The sequence below is a fragment of the Oncorhynchus tshawytscha genome, linkage group LG09 (assembly GCF_018296145.1).
Source record: "Oncorhynchus tshawytscha isolate Ot180627B linkage group LG09, Otsh_v2.0, whole genome shotgun sequence".
NCBI classification, from domain to species: Eukaryota; Metazoa; Chordata; class Actinopteri; order Salmoniformes; family Salmonidae; genus Oncorhynchus; species Oncorhynchus tshawytscha.
Genome location: NC_056437.1, coordinates 84,123,522 through 84,147,111, shown reverse-complemented (window position 1 = coordinate 84,147,111; position 23,590 = coordinate 84,123,522). Strand labels below are relative to the sequence as shown.

Genomic DNA, 23,590 nt, shown 5'->3' with positions numbered 1-23,590 from the left:
ACTTACAGGCAGATCCCTAATTACATAGTATCCATGTTTAGGTAAATGGAAAATGTGTCTAAGAGGAATGCCATTCTGAGATTACAACACACAACATGAAGTGCAGACGGAGCCCCGTCAGAGCATTAAAACCAGTTTAGTTAGAGAACACAACACAGTCCTGAATTATTCACCTTCTTCTCCCTGTCTTACTCACACACACTAACACATGCCTCAACACGGCTGATGGGAGGATTGACTTAGCCATGCCAAACTCCTGCATTTCGGTATAGAACTAAACACCACACATATATTGACACACGTGGCACACACACACACCTGACAGTGTGGACACACGTGGCACACACACACACCTGACAGTGTGGACACACATGGCACACACACACACCTGACAGTGTGGAATGTAAGAGCAACGCTTCATCCCTGTCCATGAGCCTTACACACCATGCATTCAGGCCAGAGCCGAAACATTTGAGGTGACATCTTTGCCTCTCCAACACCTGGTCTTATGAGTCATGTCCAAACAAGTCCAATGGAGAACTAATGGGAACAGCTGTGTGGTGTACACGTGTACATTACCTTAACAATGACAGACTCCATCAATGGTGTGTAAAATACCAATCTATATGTGTAGATGTGGAAACACTATTCACTGGACACTGTCCTAAAGGGGTCTGCCGAAAGGGCCATGCTTGTCTTGGGCCCTCCTGGTGGGTAACAAGTGTTGCTATTCTTAAAAGCTGTGGTTACTCTTTGGATTATGAGGTGTGGTTCAAGTGATGGTGTTATAGTGGAGGAATGTGACAAGCCTTACCGGGAGTGGGAGGACTGACTGCAATGTAAAAACACTGTGACGGTGTGACTGATACCTCTCTCTGGTTGTTGCGAGCTTCACTCCTCCCCTTCCTGGATCCAGCCTGACCCAGGTCCTCTCCCACAGCACTCCTCCCAGCCTTCCCTGGCTCATTGTAACAGCTGAAAAGCAGGAAAATCAAGCCTGTCATTCAACAAACAGCCATGGTGTCCTCCATGGCCCCTCACAGGTGGGCTGTGACATCACTTCCTGCAGGAAGAACTTCAGGATGACAGCTGAATAATGTCACCGCCACTTATTCTGTACCCCCAAGCTGGGCCTAGACTGAGGACATCCATGTCACCTACATCCATCTAGTGCTACTGTTGAATTGGAATTTCAAGTGACATCCTCACCTCCAGTGTCATGTTTTGTTTAGAAAGATAGCAGATATTACATAGATGGAATTCCCTAGAAGAATCCGATAGAGAGTTTGTATATACAGTATAACCACAAAAGCGAATACTATCTTTAATAAACTGTGGGTGTAGCATCTGTCCTGTTATAACAGGGATGGTAAATTCTTGTTGAGGCATGTATGTATCTGTATGAGTTGGCACAAACATAATACTGTGCCCTCAGTCAGTGTAATGTCTTGCCTTGACATTTCTCCTACTTTCTGATGACTGGCAGTTTGTGAGGAACTCAGAAATAGAATTCCTTCAAAATATCTAATTACACAATACTTTAGGAATTTCGAGGCCTTATTCAGGGCAAGGATTCTGTCTGTCCTTAGAAGGCAATGAATGAAACACACAGACCAAGGAGGTATTCCCATCACGTAGCCCAAATACTGTATATGCTGTTAGTTAGGGAACAAACTGGGAGTGCTTCTATAAGCTACATTTAAAAACCATTACCTCCCTAATGGAAGAATATGGATCTTTGATGTGCTGTTGGGCTGTGTGTAATGTGTGTACCATTTTATACAGAGAGAAAGAGGGAGGCATCTGCTGTCCTTTAGTGCTAATTGCTAGCACATTTGGTCCTAGCCCATGCCAAACCCATTTTATGCCTGTTAGCATTTTCATGACAACACACAACAAATACAAAACCAAATAAATAAAATTGTAACTAATGTCCAAGAACATTGCTTTCATTATAGATCTCCCAATATCAGACACAACTGATAACATGTCTTCTCCATGATTCTCACCTTCTCTCTGCCATGTTGTTCTTGTTGGCCGGTGGGTGGTCTCTGTATGGCGTAGGCTCTGTGCGCTGGCTGTCGCTGCTGGTGTCAGTCCCCTTGCTGGCCACAGAGTCCAGGGAACTCACAGAGCTACTGATACAGGAGCCGTTGGAGAGCCGCAGACTACCGTCAAAGGTCAGGGAGTCACTGGAGGCTGAAGGGAGGTAGTGGGAACCATGACCTGAGGAGAGTTATTAAATAAAGAGGGCTGTTTTCAGACTGTGACTGCACAGGTTAGGTCTATGTTTTGCATGATACTTTAGGTCACTGCTTTTGGACCGAAACACAAATAGCAGGACAGTGGCAAGATTTTTATGAGAATCCTGTTCTGAAAAATCTAACTTGTAAGACTTGTTATATGAGGAATCTGGTCAGATAGTTACTATAATGTCTCCCATCTAAGGAAGTGTCACGTTTGACCATAGAGACATTTGAGGGACACCCCTGCATAGTGCCACTATAAAGTTGCACCTAACAGACCACAGCTCATTAAAGAGATGCCTCCAGTTTGTTTTCCTTTTCATCTGCTACCAGGCCATGGAAAAGCATCTGTAAAACCTGTCATCTACATCAGCCTAATGAAGTCCCCTACAGGCACAGTCTGCACTACAGGAGTTGATCCTGCTCTCCATTATAACCTAGGCCCAGACACACCAATAAGTCTGCCTCCACATACTTAGGGTGTACTTACCGTTCATCACATGACCGCTATTAAGAGAAATGTCTGCTCTGCTCGCATAATTAATCTTAGTTGTGTCTGTGAAATATATTAGAGATGATTGTTTACCATGAGCCCTGCATCCTTTTCTGCAGTCTTTCAATAACACTACTACACTGGTAATGAATCTGTCCACTAATAAAGGCCAACTTTCTCATCCTGTATGCATGACCACTTGCAGGAAGTTAGGACAGTGTTAGAGGGCAGGAAATGGCTTTGAATGTCTGACAGACTTGAAAGCCTGTCTGAGTGTGTGTGTATATGTGTTGGCTGGTTTCCTTCTTCCACACCTGCAGGGGTCTCGTCCAGGCCCAGGGGATCAGTATCTGTCACAGTCCAGACAGGGGCCACATCCGGACCCCCACTGGGCCACTCTCCCTGCCACAGGCGAGGGTCACCACTTTTCATGACTGAGAAACTGGGCTCAGTGGCAGCCATCTTTGCTGGGCTGGGCTCCTGATGAACACAATATGTTTTCATTATCATAATGTGTAAAGGCATAACACATCATTGACATATACAGTAGTTGACGTATTTTTCCGCAATATTTTCAAACATGTATTTAGGCCACCGGTGACCAGGCATCTTGGTTACAATGTTATGAAAAGAAGAAGTTATCACCTGGGAAGTAGTGGGTTCTACTTTACGTTTCTTCTTCTGATTCTGCTTATAGGTCCGTGGGTAAACGACTAGTTGTTCACTCCAGCTGGTAAAAAGAAAACGACACGGACATGACGGATTCAAAATATTGTCCATCAAAGACAAGAATTTACAGAAGAGATAAATCAGAAGTGATATCATACTGTAATATCAGAGAAGTTAAGTCAGGAGTGATATCATATCATACTGTAATATCAGAGAAGTTAAGTCAGGAGTGATATCATATCATACTGTAATATCAGAGAAGTTAAATCAGGAGTGATATCATATCATACTGTAATATCAGAGAAGTTAAATCAGGAGTGATATCATATCATACTGTAATATCAGAGAAGTTAAATCAGGAGTCATATCATAATGTAATATCAGAGAAGTTAAATCAGGAGTCATATCATATCATAATGTAATATCAGAGAAGTTAAATCAGGAGTCATATAATAATGTAATATCAGAGAAGTTAAATCGGGAGTCATATCATAATGTAATATCAGAGAAGTTGATAATCATACTGTAATATCAGAGAAGTTAAATCAGGAGTCATATCATATCATACTGTAATATCAGAGAAGTTAAATCAGAGTCATATAATAATGTAATATCAGAGAAGTTAAATCGGGTGATATCATATCATAATGTGATATCATATCATACTGTAATATCAGAGAAGTTAAATCAGGTCATATCATATCATACTGTGATAAATCAATCATACTGTAATATCAGAGAAGTTAAATGTAATATCAGTGATATCATATCATACTGTAATATCAAAGAAGAAATCAGGAGTGATATCATATCATACTGTAATATCAGAGAAGTTAAATCAGGAGTCATATAATAATGTAATATCAGAGAAGTTAAATCAGGAGTCATATCATATCATACTGTAATATCAGAGAAGTTAAATCAGGAGTGACATATCATACTGTAATATCAGAGAAGTTAAATCAGGAGTGATATCATATCATAATGTAATATCAGAGAAGTTAAATCAGGAGTGACATCATATCATACTGTAATATCAGAGAAGTTAAATCAGGAGTGGTATCATATCATACTGTAATATCAGAGAAGTTAAGTCAGGAGTGATATCATATCATACTGTAATATCAGAGAAGTTAAATCAGGAGTGATATCATATCATACTGTAATATCAGAGAAGCATTACTGACCCATTGATGATCTCCTTGTTCTCCCCCCGGATAAAGAACTCCTGTTCAGGTGTGATGATGCACAAAGCGTTCCTCTGGCCTGTCTTAGGCTCTGCGTCAATCACCGCTGTACACAGATTCATGTTCACTGTTCCTTGTGGCAGAGTGCTTTTCTAAAGGAATGATATACAATGTCAATAATTTTGTCTGACTGGAAATTCTGGCAGAGATTATGATGCTAATCATGGTATCTTTTGTACACCATCTAGAAATATCCAAAAATATATAGAGAGATATTTTGGAGGGTTAAAGGCCATCACGAACAAGACATTACCCGTTGCAACTGAGTTTTAATACAGGCTATATAGAGTGACATGAAAGAGAGCAGAGGAGGAGATCTCAGAAGATCAGTGAGAGAGGGGGATGTGTCATTAGAGGAAAGATGAATCCCAAATCATCTGCTCTGGTACTACACACAACATCTGGCTAAGAGATGCATAGTGAATCCTCTCATAAAATATTAAAACATACATCAGGACAATATAGTGTAGTTAACCTCTATTCATGTTGGATGATCTGGTTTGCTTAGCTTTTTGGTGTGTGTGTGTGTGTGTGTGTGTGTGTGTGTGTGTGTGTGTGTGTGTGTGTGTGTGTGTGTGTGTGTGTGTGTGTGTGTTCAAATACAGAATATCTTACCAACTCGTCCAGTGCAAAGCTCATGCTGCCATGTTCATACAGGATGAAGAATCGTCGCTGCCATTTCTACCATTTAGAGATACAGTTGTTATGGATAATGTTGCAATAATGCCTCAAATATTGAATAACTTGCAGGTCTATCAGAATATAAACTAGTACTACTGATACATTTCTGTACAACCATAGTCCAAGACTAGATAGTTATTTGTCATTCTCTTACCCTTGACCTCTGAATTGGATTGTCAAAGTCTGTCCCCTCAGCAGCCAAGCAGAGCCAGCCTCCATAGATGGGTTTGGCCTGTCAAGCATGGGAACACAAGGAGAAATGAGTTGGGTCTTGACCTGTGGAGGTTCTATCTAATGAAATCGTTTTTCTATGCCATCCTATGGGTCTTGGCTTTTTCTGGCAGGGAGCATCAATACTCGTTGATTCATGTTTTGAATGTCAAAGGAATAACAATCCTATCTTTTTAGGGAATGTCCTTTGTAGGATTAGCCAGTGACCGTTCGTTATTCAGTGTTCTTATGCTGCATTTACAAAATGTGTGAACAGATTAAGTATGTCCATGCAATAGGCCATAAATAAGAGGCAGGGATAATCTTGTTGACATGGAAAAGAGAAGATAAACTGCTCTTTGTGCTCTTTTTTAGATGTCCCCAAAGACTGGAATGTTCTGACTCTCTGCCAGTTACTCAACTTGCTCAACCTTTTGTCAGAGAGTTTTGTTTCTTGTGTTATGAGTGCTTCTCAACATGAGATAATTCTTTCCTCAAAAATTCCAACTTGGATACTTTATACTTAACCTTCACACCTGAGTCAGATGCTTTAAAACAGGAGCTTACTTAGCTGAGGTTCATTGACCAATGGCTCTAAATATACAAGACACACAGAGATGGGCACAAAATAATCAGATAGCAATGGTGTATATGTTTTCTAAAATAATAACCTGTTGTGGCCTATGGCATGTTGAGTGTGACAGTAGGGCTGTCAACGGTCTCTTTACAACAGTGTGGGAGGTGTGGTGACAAATATTTGACTCATGCAATTGGGACAATTCAGTTCAATTGCTTCATTTTCTACAACATATAAGTTTGGCTATTGCGTTATGTTCATTACATTTCACAAATGAACGTGATACCTGACACAATATGAAGGAATGTCTCTGTCTGATATAACATTGAGTGCATTGCCCATCTGTCATCCCTGTCATCAACATTCAGAAGAGTAATAGCCAAAGTATTAAAACTAATAAAACATAAATATGTTTGTTCACTTACCTGGTCCTTACCATGATCAGTTGGAAGATGCAGCTCCCGAGACTTGAAGCAGTTCTGACATTTACTTTTATAAAAAATGTTCGCTTGGAATTTATTGCACGGATTCGCACTCTTTTGTCCTGACATTTTGTCGTATATGGGCTCCACTATGTAAATCTGAAATGGTCCCCAATTCTCTCGTTGCGGTGCAGTTTATCCGATTCGAACATCTGTCAAATCCTGTGCGCTTTGAGCTCTCCCCGACCGGTCGAAATCTGGGATGTCCTAGGCAGCTGAGGAGTTGGCTATATAAATCCAACCTAGACTCATGGGTTTACGTAATATACCAAACGAAAATCCGTGAGGCTAAAATCAGTATGATACGTTACATTTGGTATGTATTCATTTGTGGGTGTCCATCATCCATTTCGTATTATATGTTATAAATTACAATTCGTATGATCTGTTACAATTCGTATGTTATCTTACAAATTCTTATCCGTACTATATGTTACAAATTGTTGTGGCTAATGTTAGCTAGGTGGCCAATGTTAGCTAGGCTAGGGGTTAGGATTAGAGGTTACAGATGGGCAGTAGCTCTGTTACAAGTATTTGAAATATGTATTTTGTCATTTGTATTACACTGGGTTGAACTACACTCGAATGTATTTTGTAATAAGATACTTTCGAGAGCTGTAAATTGTATTTTCAAAATACAAAATACCTTTCTATATATATATTTTTTATAGTGGTTTACAATTTTGTTACCCCCTTTCACCCTGCATTGGTATCGTAAGTCTCATGGCACTATGGTGTGATAAGAGTGTCTGCTAAATGAACTAAATATAAATGTATATGTAAAAATGGACAATTGCAAAGCATGCTAAGTCTTATTCCAATGAGCTCCACCCCAAAACAAGGTACCTTATTATTACAAGGTAATAATACCCAGTGTGCTTTGCAGTTAATTTTGGTATGTTCATTTTCACATATACATTTTGGTCATTTAGCAGACACTCTTACCCAGAGTGACTTACAGTCATGGCATTCAACTAAGGAAGATAAACAACAACATTTCACAGTTATAGCATGTAAGAAGCTTCTTTAATGTTATTGCTATTCTGGGCCGGCTAATTGCAAATATATTTCTGTATTTTAAAATACAAAATACATGTATTTTAATTAAATACATTTCAAAATAGAAGTATTGTGTGGTTTAATTTGATACAATATTTATGGTATTTTGTGTAATTATATTTTGTACATTTTGCCCATCACTGGTTAAGATTAGGGTTAAGAATTAATTTTAAAGTGTTAAGGTCAGGGTTAGGGAAAAAGTTACAAATTAGCTCAAACACTTGTCCGTGATGTGATTCAAACATGCAACCTTTGGGTTGATACACATTTGTGTTATATATCCCCTCCTTTCGTTTGTGCCTTAATAAGTAACCTTTTTTCTTATGTTTTATTAACATATTATACTCATTTGAGTGTCCTGGATTTTCGTTTACTATGTTATGTCTAGTCTATGAGACCAGCCTGATCAAGCTCAATTTTGCTGCCTTCTACTGACAGATAGCTGAACTGATAATCAGTCTGGTGTGCGCGTTCACAGTGTATTCACATTTCCTCACCTGATCTGATATCACAAGATGCCTCTGTCCTGAAATTGACATCAGCCTTATTTCATAGCAACAATAATGATATTATAGACTGACAGAAGATGCAGGCATTTATTCAAGGCATGACAATGGCAGGTTAGAAGTGTACATAAAAATGCTTTCAGATTTGGCACATTCAAAACCACATTTACAAAAACAGTATTTATAATTATTTTGAATCAATGAACTGCATTTATTTAGTTGAAAGCTGATTTCCAATGTATCCATAATGAAGCATACTGTTTTTGTTGTAATCGTATGTGATACACAGTACATAATAAAACACTCAAAGGTAGTCTCACTGTAATGATGAATGATATGAATTACTGTCATACAACGACAATGTTGGATCAACTCACGTCTGCAATTTTCATGAAGCTTAAAAAACCTTTGGGTAAAAATAAATTAACCAATTTTCTTCCATACAATTACGAAAGCATCAGATAACAAAAACACAGGATATACATTAGCTACATACATTATTTACATAAATTGAAAGCACATCTTCTAAAATCTCCTCTTCCTTTCCTGTAGGATGACCAAATATTTATTATTCAAAAAACTATGCATAATGTCCCTTTCTATGGCCAGTATGGTATTTTTGTGACCTTGTAATTTTTTGCTACAATCTAAATGACACAAATTCTTAATCCAGAGCACGAACACAAAACAATCTGCAAATGTCAAGGTTATGGGTTTCGAGGTGAAAATGCCCAAATCATGACTTTTTGAAACAATTGTTTTGTTCACTTTTTGTAAATATTAGTGTTGAGTGTTTTTCTAACACACGTTTTTTGGTGTTTGAGTTTTACACTTCAGGATTGTGGAAATGTTTTCTACTTCCCTAGAGTGAGATGAACCCGTGGAAACCATTTTTATGTCTCTACATGCAATTTGAAGGAAGTTGCTAACTAGCGTTAGCTCAATGACTGGGAGTCTATGGTACTTGGCTCGTGAAACTACCTCTAACTTCCTTCATATTGGATGCAGAGACATAAACATGGTATTCACAAGTTCATCTGACTCTGGGGGGGGGGTATACAATAACATTTCACTGTTAGTTACTTCTCAGAATCACACAGTGAAAGTATGATAGCTATCAAATATAGGTACATCTCGACTTAACAATTCTTTAAGTTAAGAGACAAAATAAGAAAACAGCTTGTGCTCAGAATAGAAATCTAAACATTTCACTTTTGTATCATCTCATTGACTACAGAGTTAAGAAAGACAGCAACATGTTACAGTCTGGTTTTTAGATCTAAGCACACATGACATTCATACTACTTCTGCAAAGGGAATCCTACACAAATAGCATGGTTTATTTATTTGTATACATTTCAGACTAAATTCATTCACTGCACACAGATATTTTTTGTTGGTGTAATATATCAGTTAGAGTATCTAAAAGACGCATGTAAAAATCTAGTATTTTTTCCCAAAAATCTGTACTACTGTAGTAATTGAGGATAGGGTTACAACGTACTAACTGTGAATACTGGAGACAGAACACACGATACTGAAGAGCTGAAACCAGGTTTGAGGAAGCAGGAAAGAGGAGGTCCCAGTTAATTCCATGTATTGCCTCCTGTTTCCCCTCTACCCTGAGAACTCCTGTCTGTGATACATGTCTGGATCATAGTATTTGGTTACCACCACTCTGTTGGCAAACTTGCGGCCAGTGAGGGCCTGCATGGCTTTCTGACAGTCTGCAGTAGAAACGTACTCCACAAAGATCTGAAACAAAAAGAACCATCAATCTCATCAGGATCCAAATAGCAGATACATACATGTTACTTCAACAACAATTCATACTTCATGTGGTGTATTACAGTTTTTTATTTTGTTCAGACCAATTACTTATGTTTAACAACAGTGAAGAGCAGAGTCTCATTCTGTATTGAATAACCTCAGTTCAACCTTTTACCTTGCCACAGCCAGGGACCTCCACTCCTTCGACGGGCCGGGGAATCTCGATGGAGCGCACGCTGCCGTACTTGCAGCACTCCTCACTGATGTCCTCCAGGATCTCCTCGTAGTCCTCGTCATCCACCAGCTCCTCAGGCATCACCATGTTGAGCAGGCACAGCACCTTCGTGGGCAGCCCAGAGTTCTGAAGTCCATGCAGCCCAGGAACCTGCAGCGTCACCGGGGTCTCGATGATGGCAGTCTAGGTGGGAGGAAGGAAAACAGCCCAGACAGACGACACATTTAGATTGCTGGTACTCACATTTGTTTCTTGCAATTCAAAATGCACAAGCGAACTGCGCTCACTGGATTGGCGTTTTTGGCTCCCACACTTGCTCTCTGGACGATGAGCTTTTTGTCACCCAGTTGCATGCCATTGAGCCCAGCCACCGCCTGACAAAACATACACAGAAACTTTTCAAATATGGAATCGAACCTTAAAAACAAGATTAATTTGACGCCAAAAAATGATAAACCATAACCATGAGAAAGCATTGCATTTGCTCATCCGTACCTGATCAGTCGCACTGATGTCAACATATTCACAAAAGGCATAACCTTTGGAAAGTGACGTGGCACTGTCCTTGACAAGGTTGAAAGCTTTGAGTGGTCCGAATGATGTCAAGAGCTCCTTCACCTGCATAAGAGATGAAGACAAGCAGAGGCATAAGCAGGGTAATATGAATCCACCACATATTCTACTGAATTAATTCTAAGCCTCAAATTAATAGTCATGAGGAGAGAAATCATACCAAGGTGAATGGCCTGGAGAAGTGCAATAAATGACATGGTCAAAGAAAACAAAATATTTGTATCTTGAATTTAAAAAATAAAAATAATTGTAGAACGTTTATTAGTTTCAGTGTGATGAGATTAAGATTGCTTAATTACAAAGCAAATCAATTGTTTGTTAATAATTTGTATATGCATACAACGGGTGATGTTTTACAGACAAACTCTATTTAAGTATGACATATACTAAATCCACAATAATCCAGGGAAACTATATATGAGATTTTTGAAAGAGCACTGAATGACTGATTTTCTGTATGACAAAACATTAACAGGTACAGACTTTGTGTAATGTATTTCATTTTATTCATATTTTACCAGAAATTAATTTACTTAACAATAATATAAAGTTATTAAACAGTAATAACACAAGTTGTGCTGAAAATTGTGCACGGACTATAAAATCCAATACTTATATTTGTTTACTACTTCACCTGAGCTATGAAAATGATGAACCCATCATCAAAGTAAACTGATTGGCTATCACTTAATCTACAAAATGCACTTGTTTCATGACAGTACATCATGTTAACACAGTCTTAACTTTATTTTTAAGGCTGAGAACCACCCCAAACCTAACATTAATCGGGTATCTGTTTATTTTATCCCACCCCTAACTAATTTAGTCCTTAACGCGTTTCAAAAGAGTGATGGGAGAGAGAGAAAGAGTAGCCAGGAAGGGAACCTGCTGGCTAGGAGTGTATCCGTGGGTGGAACGGAATGTCTTACTTGCCTTGTGTTACATGTTGGCATGGCAGCAGTAGATCAGTACTACTGAACAAATTATGAGCGCAGACTTAACGATCTTACAGGCCCCTAGCTGGGGACAAAGTGGGGGAACAAAAATGAAAGAGCTGTGAGTATCAAAGCAGTAGCAGTGACTGCAAGAGTAAAAAAGAATAAGAAAATAAACACCAGGGTACAATCAGGGTACTGTTTAGAAAGAAATCAGGAAGAATGGAAAGTTAGAATCCAATTCATTTAGTGCACAACAACATTGCAGAAACTATGCCATTTCCCAATCTCTCTGGAACTTGGAGTGAAGATGTAGCACAGTCAGGGCGTAATATGTTTGGTGTGAGGAATCATGGAATACGGTTGTTGGCAACCATTTGACTTAACCAGGAATTTTACTCAAGCCTGCATATTGTGATATCTAGGACATGTTACCTCGCTCCATCTTATGAACTGGACTTTGCTTACCTTTGTCAAATAAGCATGGTTAAAATGAGAAATTAGCATACAGTGGAACAGTTACACTTTTCACTCACTGGAGTACTGATCATCAAGCCTATTAACCCACCAATTCATATACTTATAGCTCCTGCTAGCAGGTGGTCACACATTTATCCCATTCAAAAGTATGTTTTCATGGGATCATTAGTGACTATAAACTACTTATCTGACAGAGATACTATTGTTATCTCTTAAATCAAGTGAACGAGATTGAAACTGGGTTGATGATTATGCATAAATAATATGTGTAAATACTAATTCACAATTTAGTTCAGTCATGAAATCACTAGCTGAGTTTTTATTCAAACACATCAGAGCGATTCATGGAGTGAAAAATAATGTGTTCATATTAACTAATGCTAATGAATAATGCTAATGAAATGTAATCTTGTGATTGCTAACAGAAGTGTAAAAACAAACTGCATAAAAAGAGGAGTTACTGGCATCTTCACAAATATCAGACAAATACTACATTCATATTTGATTTCCATACAACACTGGTCAAATTGTAGACACAATGAAAACAGAACCTGAAAGAATATGAATTTTAAGAAAATTGTAATTCAATTGAAGGTCAATTATTCAATATTTTTCAAACAGCAACTTCTCCTTTGGGTAGGGTGTACATTGTGCTTAGCACAAAAGCACTCTCACACCTGCAGGTTGTGACTGAAGCAAATGCTGTCAGTGCTGAATGTGTTAGTTCCTATAAGCATCTCTACACTACTAAATGCCTGCCATGGACTTATGGCCAGGGAAAGAGCGTCAGCTACAGTTAAGATCATATTGTCTACTTTAGGCCAAATGTTATTCCCATTGTTACTCCCTAGTATGTTTTATTCACGTGTGCCTATAAGCTTTATTTAGCTCACTGTATCTCAACCAGTGGAGGCTGCTGAGGGGAGGACGGCTCATAATAATGGATGGAATGGAGCTAATGGAATGGCATCAAACACCTGGATACCATTCCACTGATTCTGCTCCAGTCATTACCACAAGCCCGTTCTGCCCAATTACGGTGCCACCAACCTCCTGTGGCCTCAACATGGTTGTAAGTGTAAAGGACAAAGGTCACTTCTCCCCCACCCAACCAGAACAGAATACTGTAAGTCTGTCACTTCAGTGACCAGTTCAAGAAAGTAATACAATTGAGGGTATGGTATGCTTGTGTTGTCAATGTGAAATGACTGTTTGAGTGAAGTACCTGATCATCATTGAGATAGTTGGGTAGGCCTCCAATAAACAGTTTATGTGGGGAGTCTGGTACCACTGTGGACACGACACCTAGAGAGACAAAAACAACAATAAACACGTTCAACTGCAATATACCTGTACTGTAGCTGATATCTACTGGTGCTATGAATGTGAACTACATAACTAAGAAAGCATGTTGCCACTGTACAAACCTGGGACATGAAAAGCAGGCTGCTCTGAAATGCCAGGTAGGGGCCGGTAGTCATGTGGTCGTCTTATCTTCAACGACTGACCTTGGAAAATGATTCCATCGAAAGCCATGGCCTGTGTGGTCTCATCGACAGACCGGAACTGGAGAGGAAGATGCCAAACAGGGAGTTAAGACAGTTTAAGTAAGTTATGCAAGGCAACTAATGTTACACACCAACATATACAAAGAGACAGGACACAAGGCAACCTACCTCTAGGAATGCAAAGTTTTTATCCTGATTTATCTGCACAGCAAGCACAGGGATGCTAGGGGCTTGCGATAGGCCTGCAAGCCTCATTTGGGCATTGAAGAATTCTGCCATGGACTCCTAAAAACAGAAATAAATAAAGGAAAAAATATCAGCTGAAACCCATACAGTAACTGCAAAAATACCTTGAAATACAATGTTGTCACTTCAATGTGCAAGACAACGTAAGTCCTCTGGGAAGTTTACCTCTGTCACACCAAAGGGAATATTGCCAACATAGAGACGTCGAGCCTGCCTAGTCATCTGACTGCCAACTATGGGCACTTGGGTGGGTGTTACTGCCAACCCACTCATGGCAGATGATGCCAGCAGGGCTATTGTGGGTATCTGCCCAGCCGCTGAAGGGAAAAGTAGAGAGTAAGAGAAACTTCACACAACCTTAGTAACTGGCACTGTTCTTGACAATTAATTCTTACATGTACGAACTTAACAGGAAATAAATAAAACAGGGGAACATTACAGTGGGATATTAGCCACTTAACAGGCAAAGAGAAGCTGACAGATACCTTGCATAGCTTTGTACTGCAATGGTGTGATGTGTTCAAAGCCAGGTGGAGGCACATCCCAGTATCTGCAGGTCCTTTTCCTCCTTGTTCTTCGTGGAGAATAGCTGAGTAAACAGAATACATGTTGGCTCATTGTTGGCAAAGGTAACACTGAAAAGGCAATACCTTAGTATACCTGACATGCTGCTTTCTGTCAGTAAGTGGCTCTCGGTACTGTACCAGGGGCTAAATACTCACCTGTGCTTCTTGTGATCCCGCGAGGTGCTCCTCTGCTCCCGGCTCTTCCTGTCTCTACTGCGGCTTCGCTTCTCTCGGCTCCGGTTGCCTCGGTCTTTGCTCCAGCTGCGATGTTTCTCACTGCGGCTCTGAGACCCACTGCCGCTCCTCTTCTTGCGTCTCTCCTTCTCTCTCTCTATGTCGGTGGGAAGAGAAAGGATGGAACATAAGCCAAGCTTTTGGTAGCTATATACAATCATGTTTCAGCATCATTAAGCACAATGGGTCACTATAATACACCGGACATACCTAACATGCAGAGAGGGGTTGTAATAAGCTAGTATGAACTCTTGAATAAACTTAATTTGATCGGGGTAAAATACACAGAAGCTGTTTCCAGCTATGTGAATAGATTTGACAGAAATTAGTTCATAACATTCCAGTGGGATGCGTATTATGGACCAAGATATAGCTAACCTACCTGCAAGCTGACCAAGCAAACGAAATTGATCAGTCAGTCTGGGATAGCTTGCTTGATTATCTTGGTAATTAGCTAGCTAACTAGCTGGCTAGTGCAATAGACCAGTGAGTGCATCTAGATATTTGGTGCAGCTATAGTTAGCTAGTTAACTAACTATCAATTTAGCTAGGTAACGTTAGATAAGCTAATTCACTCGAACTATAGCCATGCCATGTTTGCTAATCAATAAATTAAGTGGCTAATGGTTAAATTAGCTAGCTAGTCAAATAAGCTACATCTGCATACAGCAGGACTAGCTCGTCTAGCAAAGCTATCTAGCTAACTTGACAACTAGCCACATAACCACAGTAATGCATGCTAGTTAGCTAGCTAAAAGCTTCTAGATAGCTAGAGCCATTGCAACACATCCAAAATTGAAGGCTGAAATAAAATTGGAAATCACCCTGTCGGTTCTCGCTCAGCTGTTTTTCGAATTCCTCAAAATCAGCCATGATTAATGCAATATTTTAAACCGATGATATTCTGTATCTGCCTGACTGCCTTGACGGATCAGACTTGGCTGTCCAGAGTCCAGCTAGCTGTAATTGCACAGTACTGTAGTAGACGGCTCCATGGATTTTTCCAGTCGGCAAAATGCTTGCGCTACCCATTCCACAGAGTGATAAAACATAGCAACACAGTAGAAACCCAGATGAGAGAGTAGGCAAACATTCCAAGAGTGTGCAGATCAGGGAATATCATAGAAACGACGCGCAAGGGGAGCGTTCAAGAGCAATCACACTTTGTACGTAGAGCAATCACACTTTGTAGAGTTTTAGTCAATCCTGTAATCGTAATCAATATGAGAAACTGAATGCCACGTGAGGATTAATTAGTACAAAGATGAGAAGATAGCAACATGTTTTCTCTACAACACTTATAATACAGTTTATTTGATACAGGTTGGAGATGGAGACATTGTGTCAACATTTGGCATGGAATAAGACAGCTCAAAGAAGCTGTGAAGCTGACAAAACAGTGCATGTGTGTGTGTGTGTGTGTGTGCAGGGCTGGACTGCACATCTGGGGCGGATGTGCCATGAGACTTAGAGAAAATGTTGCCATTTTAAAGCTTTTTTATTTATTTTTACTATTCTATATATTTTGCCATGGCTAATGACATGTTAATGCGCTATCTGGGGGGCCCTCAACCAATGTGTTCATAATATGCTATCTGGGGGGCCTGACCTCCAGGCTGCTCTCAACGCCCCAAAATAAAATAATAATATTAACTTTTCTTTTGGGGGGAGGGGAGGGTTGGAGTCCCTTGGAGGTCGGGGTCCCATGGCACGTGCCCTGCGTACCCATTCGGTAAGCCGGCCCTTTGTGTGTATGTGTCTGTCTTTCTGTCTGTGTGTGTGTGTAGGCTATGCATGCTCACTGGTACGTCTGTGTGAGTGTGTGTGATTCAGTTTGTTTTCTATGCCATATCCTTTGTGGTGCACTAAATGAAAACAGAGCTAAATAGAGCAAGGCCTTAGCAATGGGACACCATCTCCCCCACGACCCCTGCCTCCTGGAGGTGTGAGCTGCCTTGCCATGCTAAACATAACATGTATACAACATGCATGGAAAATGACTGACTCAGCTGTGCACTATTAAAAGAGCTCAAATCCCAAAGTATTGCTGGGGGGACGGGGACTGCTGGTCAGAGCTACAATCTGTGTGGGCTGGGACTGGGAACATTGCCCCAAATGAGAAGACCTAACCAGGAATACTAGCAGACATTTTTCCACAAGATGGTCTAGCCACCCCAAACCATAAGTGGCAGCTGTGGGAATGATATCAAACCATACTATAGGTGTGAAATGGAGACAGTCAGCCAATAACACACGGCCAGGACAGTATTTGCACGTTTTGTGTTGAGACACAGGGAAACTTGTTACTGTAACTGTATAGTTCCGTATGTTCTGATTTCATTGTAGTTTGTGTAGGGATGGCAGGATAACATCTATGATTACGGTCCTTCGTTTTTTTTCACTATGTGTCTTTATTGCATTTGTTTCATTCATGTTATTCTTGGATCTATTAAATGTATCGTGGATTTGTGCTGATGTTACCGTACAGCTTTTGAAAATAACGTTGCTATAGTATTTTTAGGTCAGGGTATATTTGGAGCCTCCCTTTGGACAGACACACACTGTACAGTACATGGTAAACTGTGGCTTAAGTGCTATTACAACACTCAGTAGAACAAATACTGTGGACCAATCACACGTAAACTGTAATGGGACAAACTGGGATTGTCGTAGGTGGTTATTGCAAAGATATATTAATCTTAGGAGAGAAAGTTACTGTAAAGTGACTGTATCTTATACTGTATGAATGAGCTATGAAATGTTGAGTCACCTTGACTGTCTGACATATTCGGTATGCTTCACATTGACACTGTCCTACCTGAAGATGGGTTTCACTTTGCCCTTTGTGATAATTTGAGGTCATGTATCAAGGAGTATGTTTAGCTCCTTCTGATGAAACAACCAGACAGCATTTATTAGAGTGATCATAAGCTCTATCTTTTAACTTGCTCTGTCACTACAGTACATGGTTAAAATCTGTCTCTTCAGTTTCCATTTCAGAGTTATAAGAGTAACTAAAGGCTTAAAGGCCCAGTGCATTCAAAAATGTGATTTTTCTGTTTATATATATTTCCACACTATGAGGTTTGAATAATACTGTGAAATTGGGAACATGATGATAACGCCCTTTAAGTGTAAGAGCTGTTTGAAAAGACCACCTGAAAAATCAGCCTGTTTTGATGGGATGGAGTTGTGGCCTGCCTGGTGACATCACCAGTTGGTAAATTAGTTAATATACCAATAAGAAAGAGAGCTCCAACACTCTCAGCCAATAACAGCTAGTTTTCAGTTTTCTCCTCCAAATCTGATCACTCCCAGACAGTCCTAGCTAAATTCTTATTTGATAAATTGCCCTTTTCTTAAAAGCATTTCTTTTCTTATTTTTGACCAAAACATCTGCATTGGACCTTTAACGGTTGTCTTTAACAGGGTCTTTTGGATACCACAATCATGGACCTGGAATATCTGTTGGTATGAAATACATTTTTGAGAATGTTCAATATTCTCACTTTGATCATATAATCACCCATAGAATTTGAATTGAATTCTTATTCTATGTATCACTTCTCATCCATTAGTCAATCCATTGATTATTGATTAATCTTGACATGCTTTCATCCTATCATATAATGGACTGTAGACCGACGTGTATTTCTATAAGAATGCCCTGCATACTTCTGACCAATACATTTACTGCCTGTATTTTTAATTCAAAACTATCAAGTTTTCTCACTAAACACTAAAACATGGCACTATATGCTACTGAAAATGATATTCCCATTGGCCTTTTCCAGAGTATGGACCCAGCTGCAATTCTGCTGGTGCCTGTTGTGGTGGTGGTAACAGCAGTGGTTATTTTCCTGCACAGTCTGGTGCTCAAGTTCTTGTCCACAGCAACGGTGCGCAACAAGGTGGTCGTGATAACAGATGCCTTAACAGGACTGGGAAAGGGTAAATCCTTTGTTTTGATTTTGAAAAACAAAGCTCAGATATGAAGTGCACGTAGAAAACTGTTATTACATTGTTACTAAAACAGTATTCTGTCTTTAAATGTATTAATCCAAACCTTTGCAGAATGTGCAACGTTGTTTCACGAGGGAGGAGCTAGAGTCATCCTTTGCGGAAAAACTTGGGAAAAACTTGAAGGTTTTGCTGATAACCTGACTAGCGCTGCAGACCCTAAATTAGTAAGTATGTCATAACTCTTAAACCCAACAGAGCAATTATATGGTCTTTATATGCCTGATACAAAGTTACGTTTTATTAGCATTTATATGAATATGCATAAATTGTAAAGTGATCATGAATATCCTAAAGATTAATAACCATATATTACAATAATTTGGTCCTGCATCATTGTGAAATCCTCTTTCCCTTTCCTAGACCTTCCCTCCTAAACTTGTGCTGGTGGATTTCGGTGACATGAACAGCATGCCAGATGTGATCGCAGAGACGCTGGAGTGTTGTGGCTGTGTGGATGTGCTCATTCTCAACAGCAGCCTTAAAGTCAAGGCCCCAGTACAGAGCACATCACTGAAGATGGACAAGCTAATGATGGACAATAACTACTTTGGCCCTATCACAGTGGCTAAGGGTACTATATCACAACAGAGCATAATTGAACTCAGTTAAAAGGAATTTGAGTTTGAGAGTTGTGTTACATTGGTCCCTTCCACAGGTCTTCTGCCATCCATAACGTCGAGGAGGACTGGCCATGTGATTCTGGTCAACAGCATCCAGGGCAAGCTGGCTATGCCTTTCCGTGCCACTTGTGAGTTCAGTCATTTTCATACCGACAGTAGGCCTACTTCTGAATGTAGTTTGATGAAGTTTGAATTAACAGGTATTCAGATGTACAGTATGAGTTCCCTCAATAATGAAACAATTGTATGAGCGGGAGATCAGGGTCTGAATTTGGCTTTTGCTGGGTTTCAGATGCTGCCTCTAAGCATGCGGTCCAAGCCTTCTTTGACTGTCTGCGGGCTGAGGTCCAGGAGTATGGCATCTCTGTCAGCACTGTCCAGCAGAGGCTGCCAATGAGATCCTGAAGATTCTGAACAGCAAGAAGAGAGAGGTGGTCATGGCTCACTCCCTCCCCAAGATGGCCATCTATGCCAGATCCCTTTTCCCAAATGTATTTTTGGCTGTGATGGCTGCAGGAGTGAATAATGTTGCAGGAGTGAATAATGCTGCAGGAATGAATAATGCTGCAGGAGTGAATAATATTGCAGCTTTAGCAGACTCAGAGGAGCCGTAGTCAACATAGCATTGGATTGGCACTGGATTCTGGATACACACCACATAGAACTGGGAATAAGATGATGTGTTGGGCCAGCACTTATGACTGTCAAATATGGAGGACCAGCTGAGACCGGAATGAAAAGAGAAGAAGACAAAACGATTATTGAAACGTTGGAATGTTTTCAATGCTGAATGGACGCAGGTGACTGAAAAATATTTTGGGAAAATGGTTACTTGTAAACTAAAATAACTTGGGTATTTCAAGTTACAAGTTGCAACTTGCTTCTGCAGAACTGTCATATAGCAGAAATGAGGGAAACTGTTGTTTGTGATATTGGGAACTGTATATTAGGCCTACAGAACCTAGAAATAAACCTTGTTTTGAGCTCTGTCTCCTTGTCTTTACCTTTCATAATATATGTAACATTGGTAAAGAGACCACTTTGTAGCCTACAGATGGAATTGAAGACTCATATTTGTATTTTGTGACAGAGGTGGATGGTAATTTAATTACAATCTCAACTCATTATAGTCATGAAGTAACTATTTTACGCTGGCTAGTGGACATCAATGGAATTGCATTGGGAAAGACTGCACACAGCCACGAGCGAGAACTGACTCTTGAACAAGACAATCGATATGGCTTTATGAAAATTGATTTTCCGCGTCTATGCATTGAACAGCACACCTCATTCTGTAAAGGGTTTGAATACTCATATGTCTGCCTTTAGTGTATTGAGTCCTAACGCCGACTTGAGAGTAAAACATGACCGATACAACCTCTGCTTTTCTATCAACCTGGACGGCGAAGGTGAGCGTGAAACAGAGCAGGGATTGCCATTTACAACCAGGGGGTTATAGTAACTCGAGGCCGGTGTTCATGCATGGCCCACTTGGGAACGTTCCTAGTTAGGAACGCATGACTGTGGGGAATGTAATATGTTACACATATAAATAACATTTTACTCTCTTGGCACAGGACATCAGGATAGCGCGGTGCTGCGCTACAAATTTACGAGCAAGAAGGAGGTAGATCTACTGTCAACTTATGTACCTGAGTCTTTCAGGGGTAAAGGTGTTGCAGATCTTCTGTCAAAGGTAAACTCTCATGACTATGGAATCCCATGAAGTCAAAAATGTGTTTTACTGTGTTTTATATATATTTACACACAGGTTTGAATAATACTGTGAAATTGTGAAAATTATGATAATGTCCTTTTAGTGTGAGAACAGTTTGAAATGTCATTCTGTTTTGGTGGGATGGTGTTTTGGCCTGCCTGGTGACATCAACAGGCGGTAAATTAGTTAATAGTCCAATTACATATTGTTCCAAACTACTCTGCCAATAACAACTCGTTTTCAGTTTTTCCCTCCCTACTCAGACCACTCCCAGACAGTCCTAGCAAAATTATTGCTTGAGAAATTGCTCTTTGCTGTTTGAAAACAATTTTGAAAACAATCACTGTAAGGTACTTAATTGTTACCCAGCAATGATTTGATATTGAGAATTAAAAAAACGTCTGCATTTGACCTTAGAAAATTATTATACTATCTAAACATTTCTAGGTAGTATCTACACATTTTGAGATACGTAAGTCAACATTTTGAGATACTTTTTTCTAACCTTAATTTGACTATTCAAGTCAATTAATAACAAATTATTATTTACAATAACGGCCTACCAAGAGGCAAAAGGCCTCCTGTGGGGATGGGGCCCAACTTGTTTAAATGTAGGACAAAACACACATCACAAAAAAAGAGACACCACAACACTACATAAAGAGAGACATGACAATAACATAAAATGGCAGGAACATGATAATACATGGTAGCAGCACAACATGACAACAATACAACATGACATCAACACAACATGGCGGTAGCAGCACAAACATGGTACAAACATTGTTAGGCACAGACAACAGCACGCAGGGCAAGAAGGTAGAGACAACAACACAACATGACAACAACACAACATGGCGGTAGCAGCACAAACATGGTACAAACATTGTTAGGCACAGACAACAGCACGCAGGGCAAGAAGGTAGAGACAACAATACATCACGGGAAGTGTCAGTAAGTGTCCATGATTGATTGAGTCTTTGAATGTAGAGATGGAGATAAAACTGTCCAGTTTGAGTGTTTGTTACAGCTCGTTCCAGTCGCTAGCTGCAGCAAACTAAAAATAGCGATCCAGGGATGAGTGTGCTTTGGGGACCTTTAACAGAATGTGACTGGCAGAACGGGTGCTGTATGTGGAGGATGATGGTTGTAGTAGGTATCTCAGATAGGGGGGAGTGAGGCCTAAGAGGGTTTTATAAATAAGCATCATCCAGTGGGTCTTGCGCCGGGTATACAGAGATGACCATTTTACAGAGGAGTATAGCGTACAGTGATGTGTCCTATAAAATGTTGAGATATTAAGTCCTCGCCCTAGGGAGGACTCCTGGTCCTTTACACAGACACAGAGACAACAACTGTGAGTGGTCAATAGAGCTAAGTGCTGAGCTTGCTTTATGCAGGGTTGCATCATGTAGGACTTTGCATCTGTAATTAAAAAGTTAATCACACAACAAACCATCGCTATTGTGTTGATTGATTAATTGGTCTATGTAGCTTAGCTGCACAAAGTTTGAATATAAATCACATTTGATCACATTCATATTTTCTCTTAACACAAATAAATTGGCCTATATTTAATATATAATTTAGGTTGTAAACACATAGCTTAGGCTATAAATACATGACGTTACTGCTTTGTTTCCCTTGCCCAGAGGGAATCAGAGTGCTTAGGCTTCTCTGGCTACCTGCAGCTGTGGTTGTTATCAGTAGGCTACAGTTGATCAGTTTGTGCTCAAGTTGACAGATGGAAATCACCACACAATGCTACAAATAAATAAACATGGCACGGCAGGTAGCCTAGTGGTTAGAGCGTTGGGCCAGTAACCGAAAGGTTGCTGAATCGAATCCCCGAGCTGACAAGATAAAAAAAATCTGTTTTTCTGCCCCTGAACAAGGCAGTTAACCCAGTGTTCCTAGGCCGTCATTGTAAATAAGAATTTGTTCTTAACTTGCCTAGTTAAATAAAGGTTCAATGTAAAAAAATATATATATATACTATATGTATGATTATTTTTATGTGGTGGGAATTGGCTTCCACACATGACTCATTATGCCTGTGGTAACAAATAAATAGTTGCATGTTTGGTCCTATTTTTTAATTGCAATATTATTATTATTATGTGTTAGTACATTTGAACCATTCTCTCCTCTATTCAGGCTGCCATGGATTTTCTGGTGGAAGAAAACCTCAAGGCCCATATATCTTGATGTTATATTAAGAAATATAACTTATTGGTTATAAGCATCTTATTATATTCTGAATAAACTGCATCCTTGATGAATAGTGGTTGGAAAGAATGGTAATTATAAAAATACAAAATACTTTAAAATAATGTATTCAGTATATACAGTACTAGTCAAAAGTTTGGACACACCAACTCATTCAAGGGTTTTTCTTTTCTTTTTACTATTTTCTACATTGTAGAATAATAGTGAAGAGAATCAAAACTATGAAATAACACATGGAATCATGTAGTAACCAAAAAAGTGTTAAACAAATGAAAATATAT

General features: G+C 39.6%; 3 protein-coding genes across 4 annotated transcripts; 1 reads left to right on the top strand and 2 right to left on the bottom strand.

The window, feature by feature from the left end:
• Window positions 1-702: 702 nt before the first annotated feature.
• Window positions 703-6,800, bottom strand: LOC121847256 (myosin phosphatase Rho-interacting protein-like). 2 transcript variants are annotated; one of them, XM_042327713.1, is made up of 8 exons: window positions 6,560-6,800; window positions 5,491-5,568; window positions 5,271-5,336; window positions 4,596-4,747; window positions 3,385-3,469; window positions 3,054-3,219; window positions 2,010-2,226; window positions 703-975 (listed from the first exon to the last, which is right to left on the bottom strand). In XM_042327713.1, the coding sequence occupies exons 1-8, from the start codon at window positions 6,560-6,562 to the stop codon at window positions 786-788; spliced, it is 957 nt and encodes a 318-aa protein (XP_042183647.1). In that variant the 5' UTR covers window positions 6,563-6,800; the 3' UTR covers window positions 703-785. The 2 variants fall into 2 exon arrangements, with proteins under 2 accessions (XP_042183647.1, XP_042183646.1); XM_042327712.1 differs by having other exon boundaries at window positions 706-975; window positions 6,549-6,800.
• Window positions 6,801-8,246: 1,446 nt separating this feature from the next.
• On the bottom strand, window positions 8,247-15,832 carry LOC112234105 (splicing factor U2AF 65 kDa subunit-like). Its single transcript, XM_042327711.1, has 11 exons — window positions 15,542-15,832; window positions 14,640-14,814; window positions 14,403-14,506; window positions 14,083-14,234; window positions 13,840-13,956; window positions 13,591-13,729; window positions 13,389-13,468; window positions 10,671-10,793; window positions 10,463-10,549; window positions 10,116-10,358; window positions 8,247-9,925 (listed from the first exon to the last, which is right to left on the bottom strand). The coding sequence occupies exons 1-11, from the start codon at window positions 15,588-15,590 to the stop codon at window positions 9,788-9,790; spliced, it is 1,407 nt and encodes a 468-aa protein (XP_042183645.1). The 5' UTR covers window positions 15,591-15,832; the 3' UTR covers window positions 8,247-9,787.
• A 2,161-nt stretch (window positions 15,833-17,993) lies between these two features.
• On the top strand, window positions 17,994-20,343 carry LOC112259234 (dehydrogenase/reductase SDR family member 7C-B-like). Its single transcript, XM_042327710.1, is given in 7 exon segments — window positions 17,994-18,188; window positions 18,512-18,668; window positions 18,792-18,904; window positions 19,101-19,311; window positions 19,396-19,488; window positions 19,653-19,733; window positions 19,736-20,343. Coding segments are annotated over 7 exon segments (915 nt in total). The 5' UTR covers window positions 17,994-18,167; the 3' UTR covers window positions 19,975-20,343.
• Window positions 20,344-23,590: the final 3,247 nt, after the last annotated feature.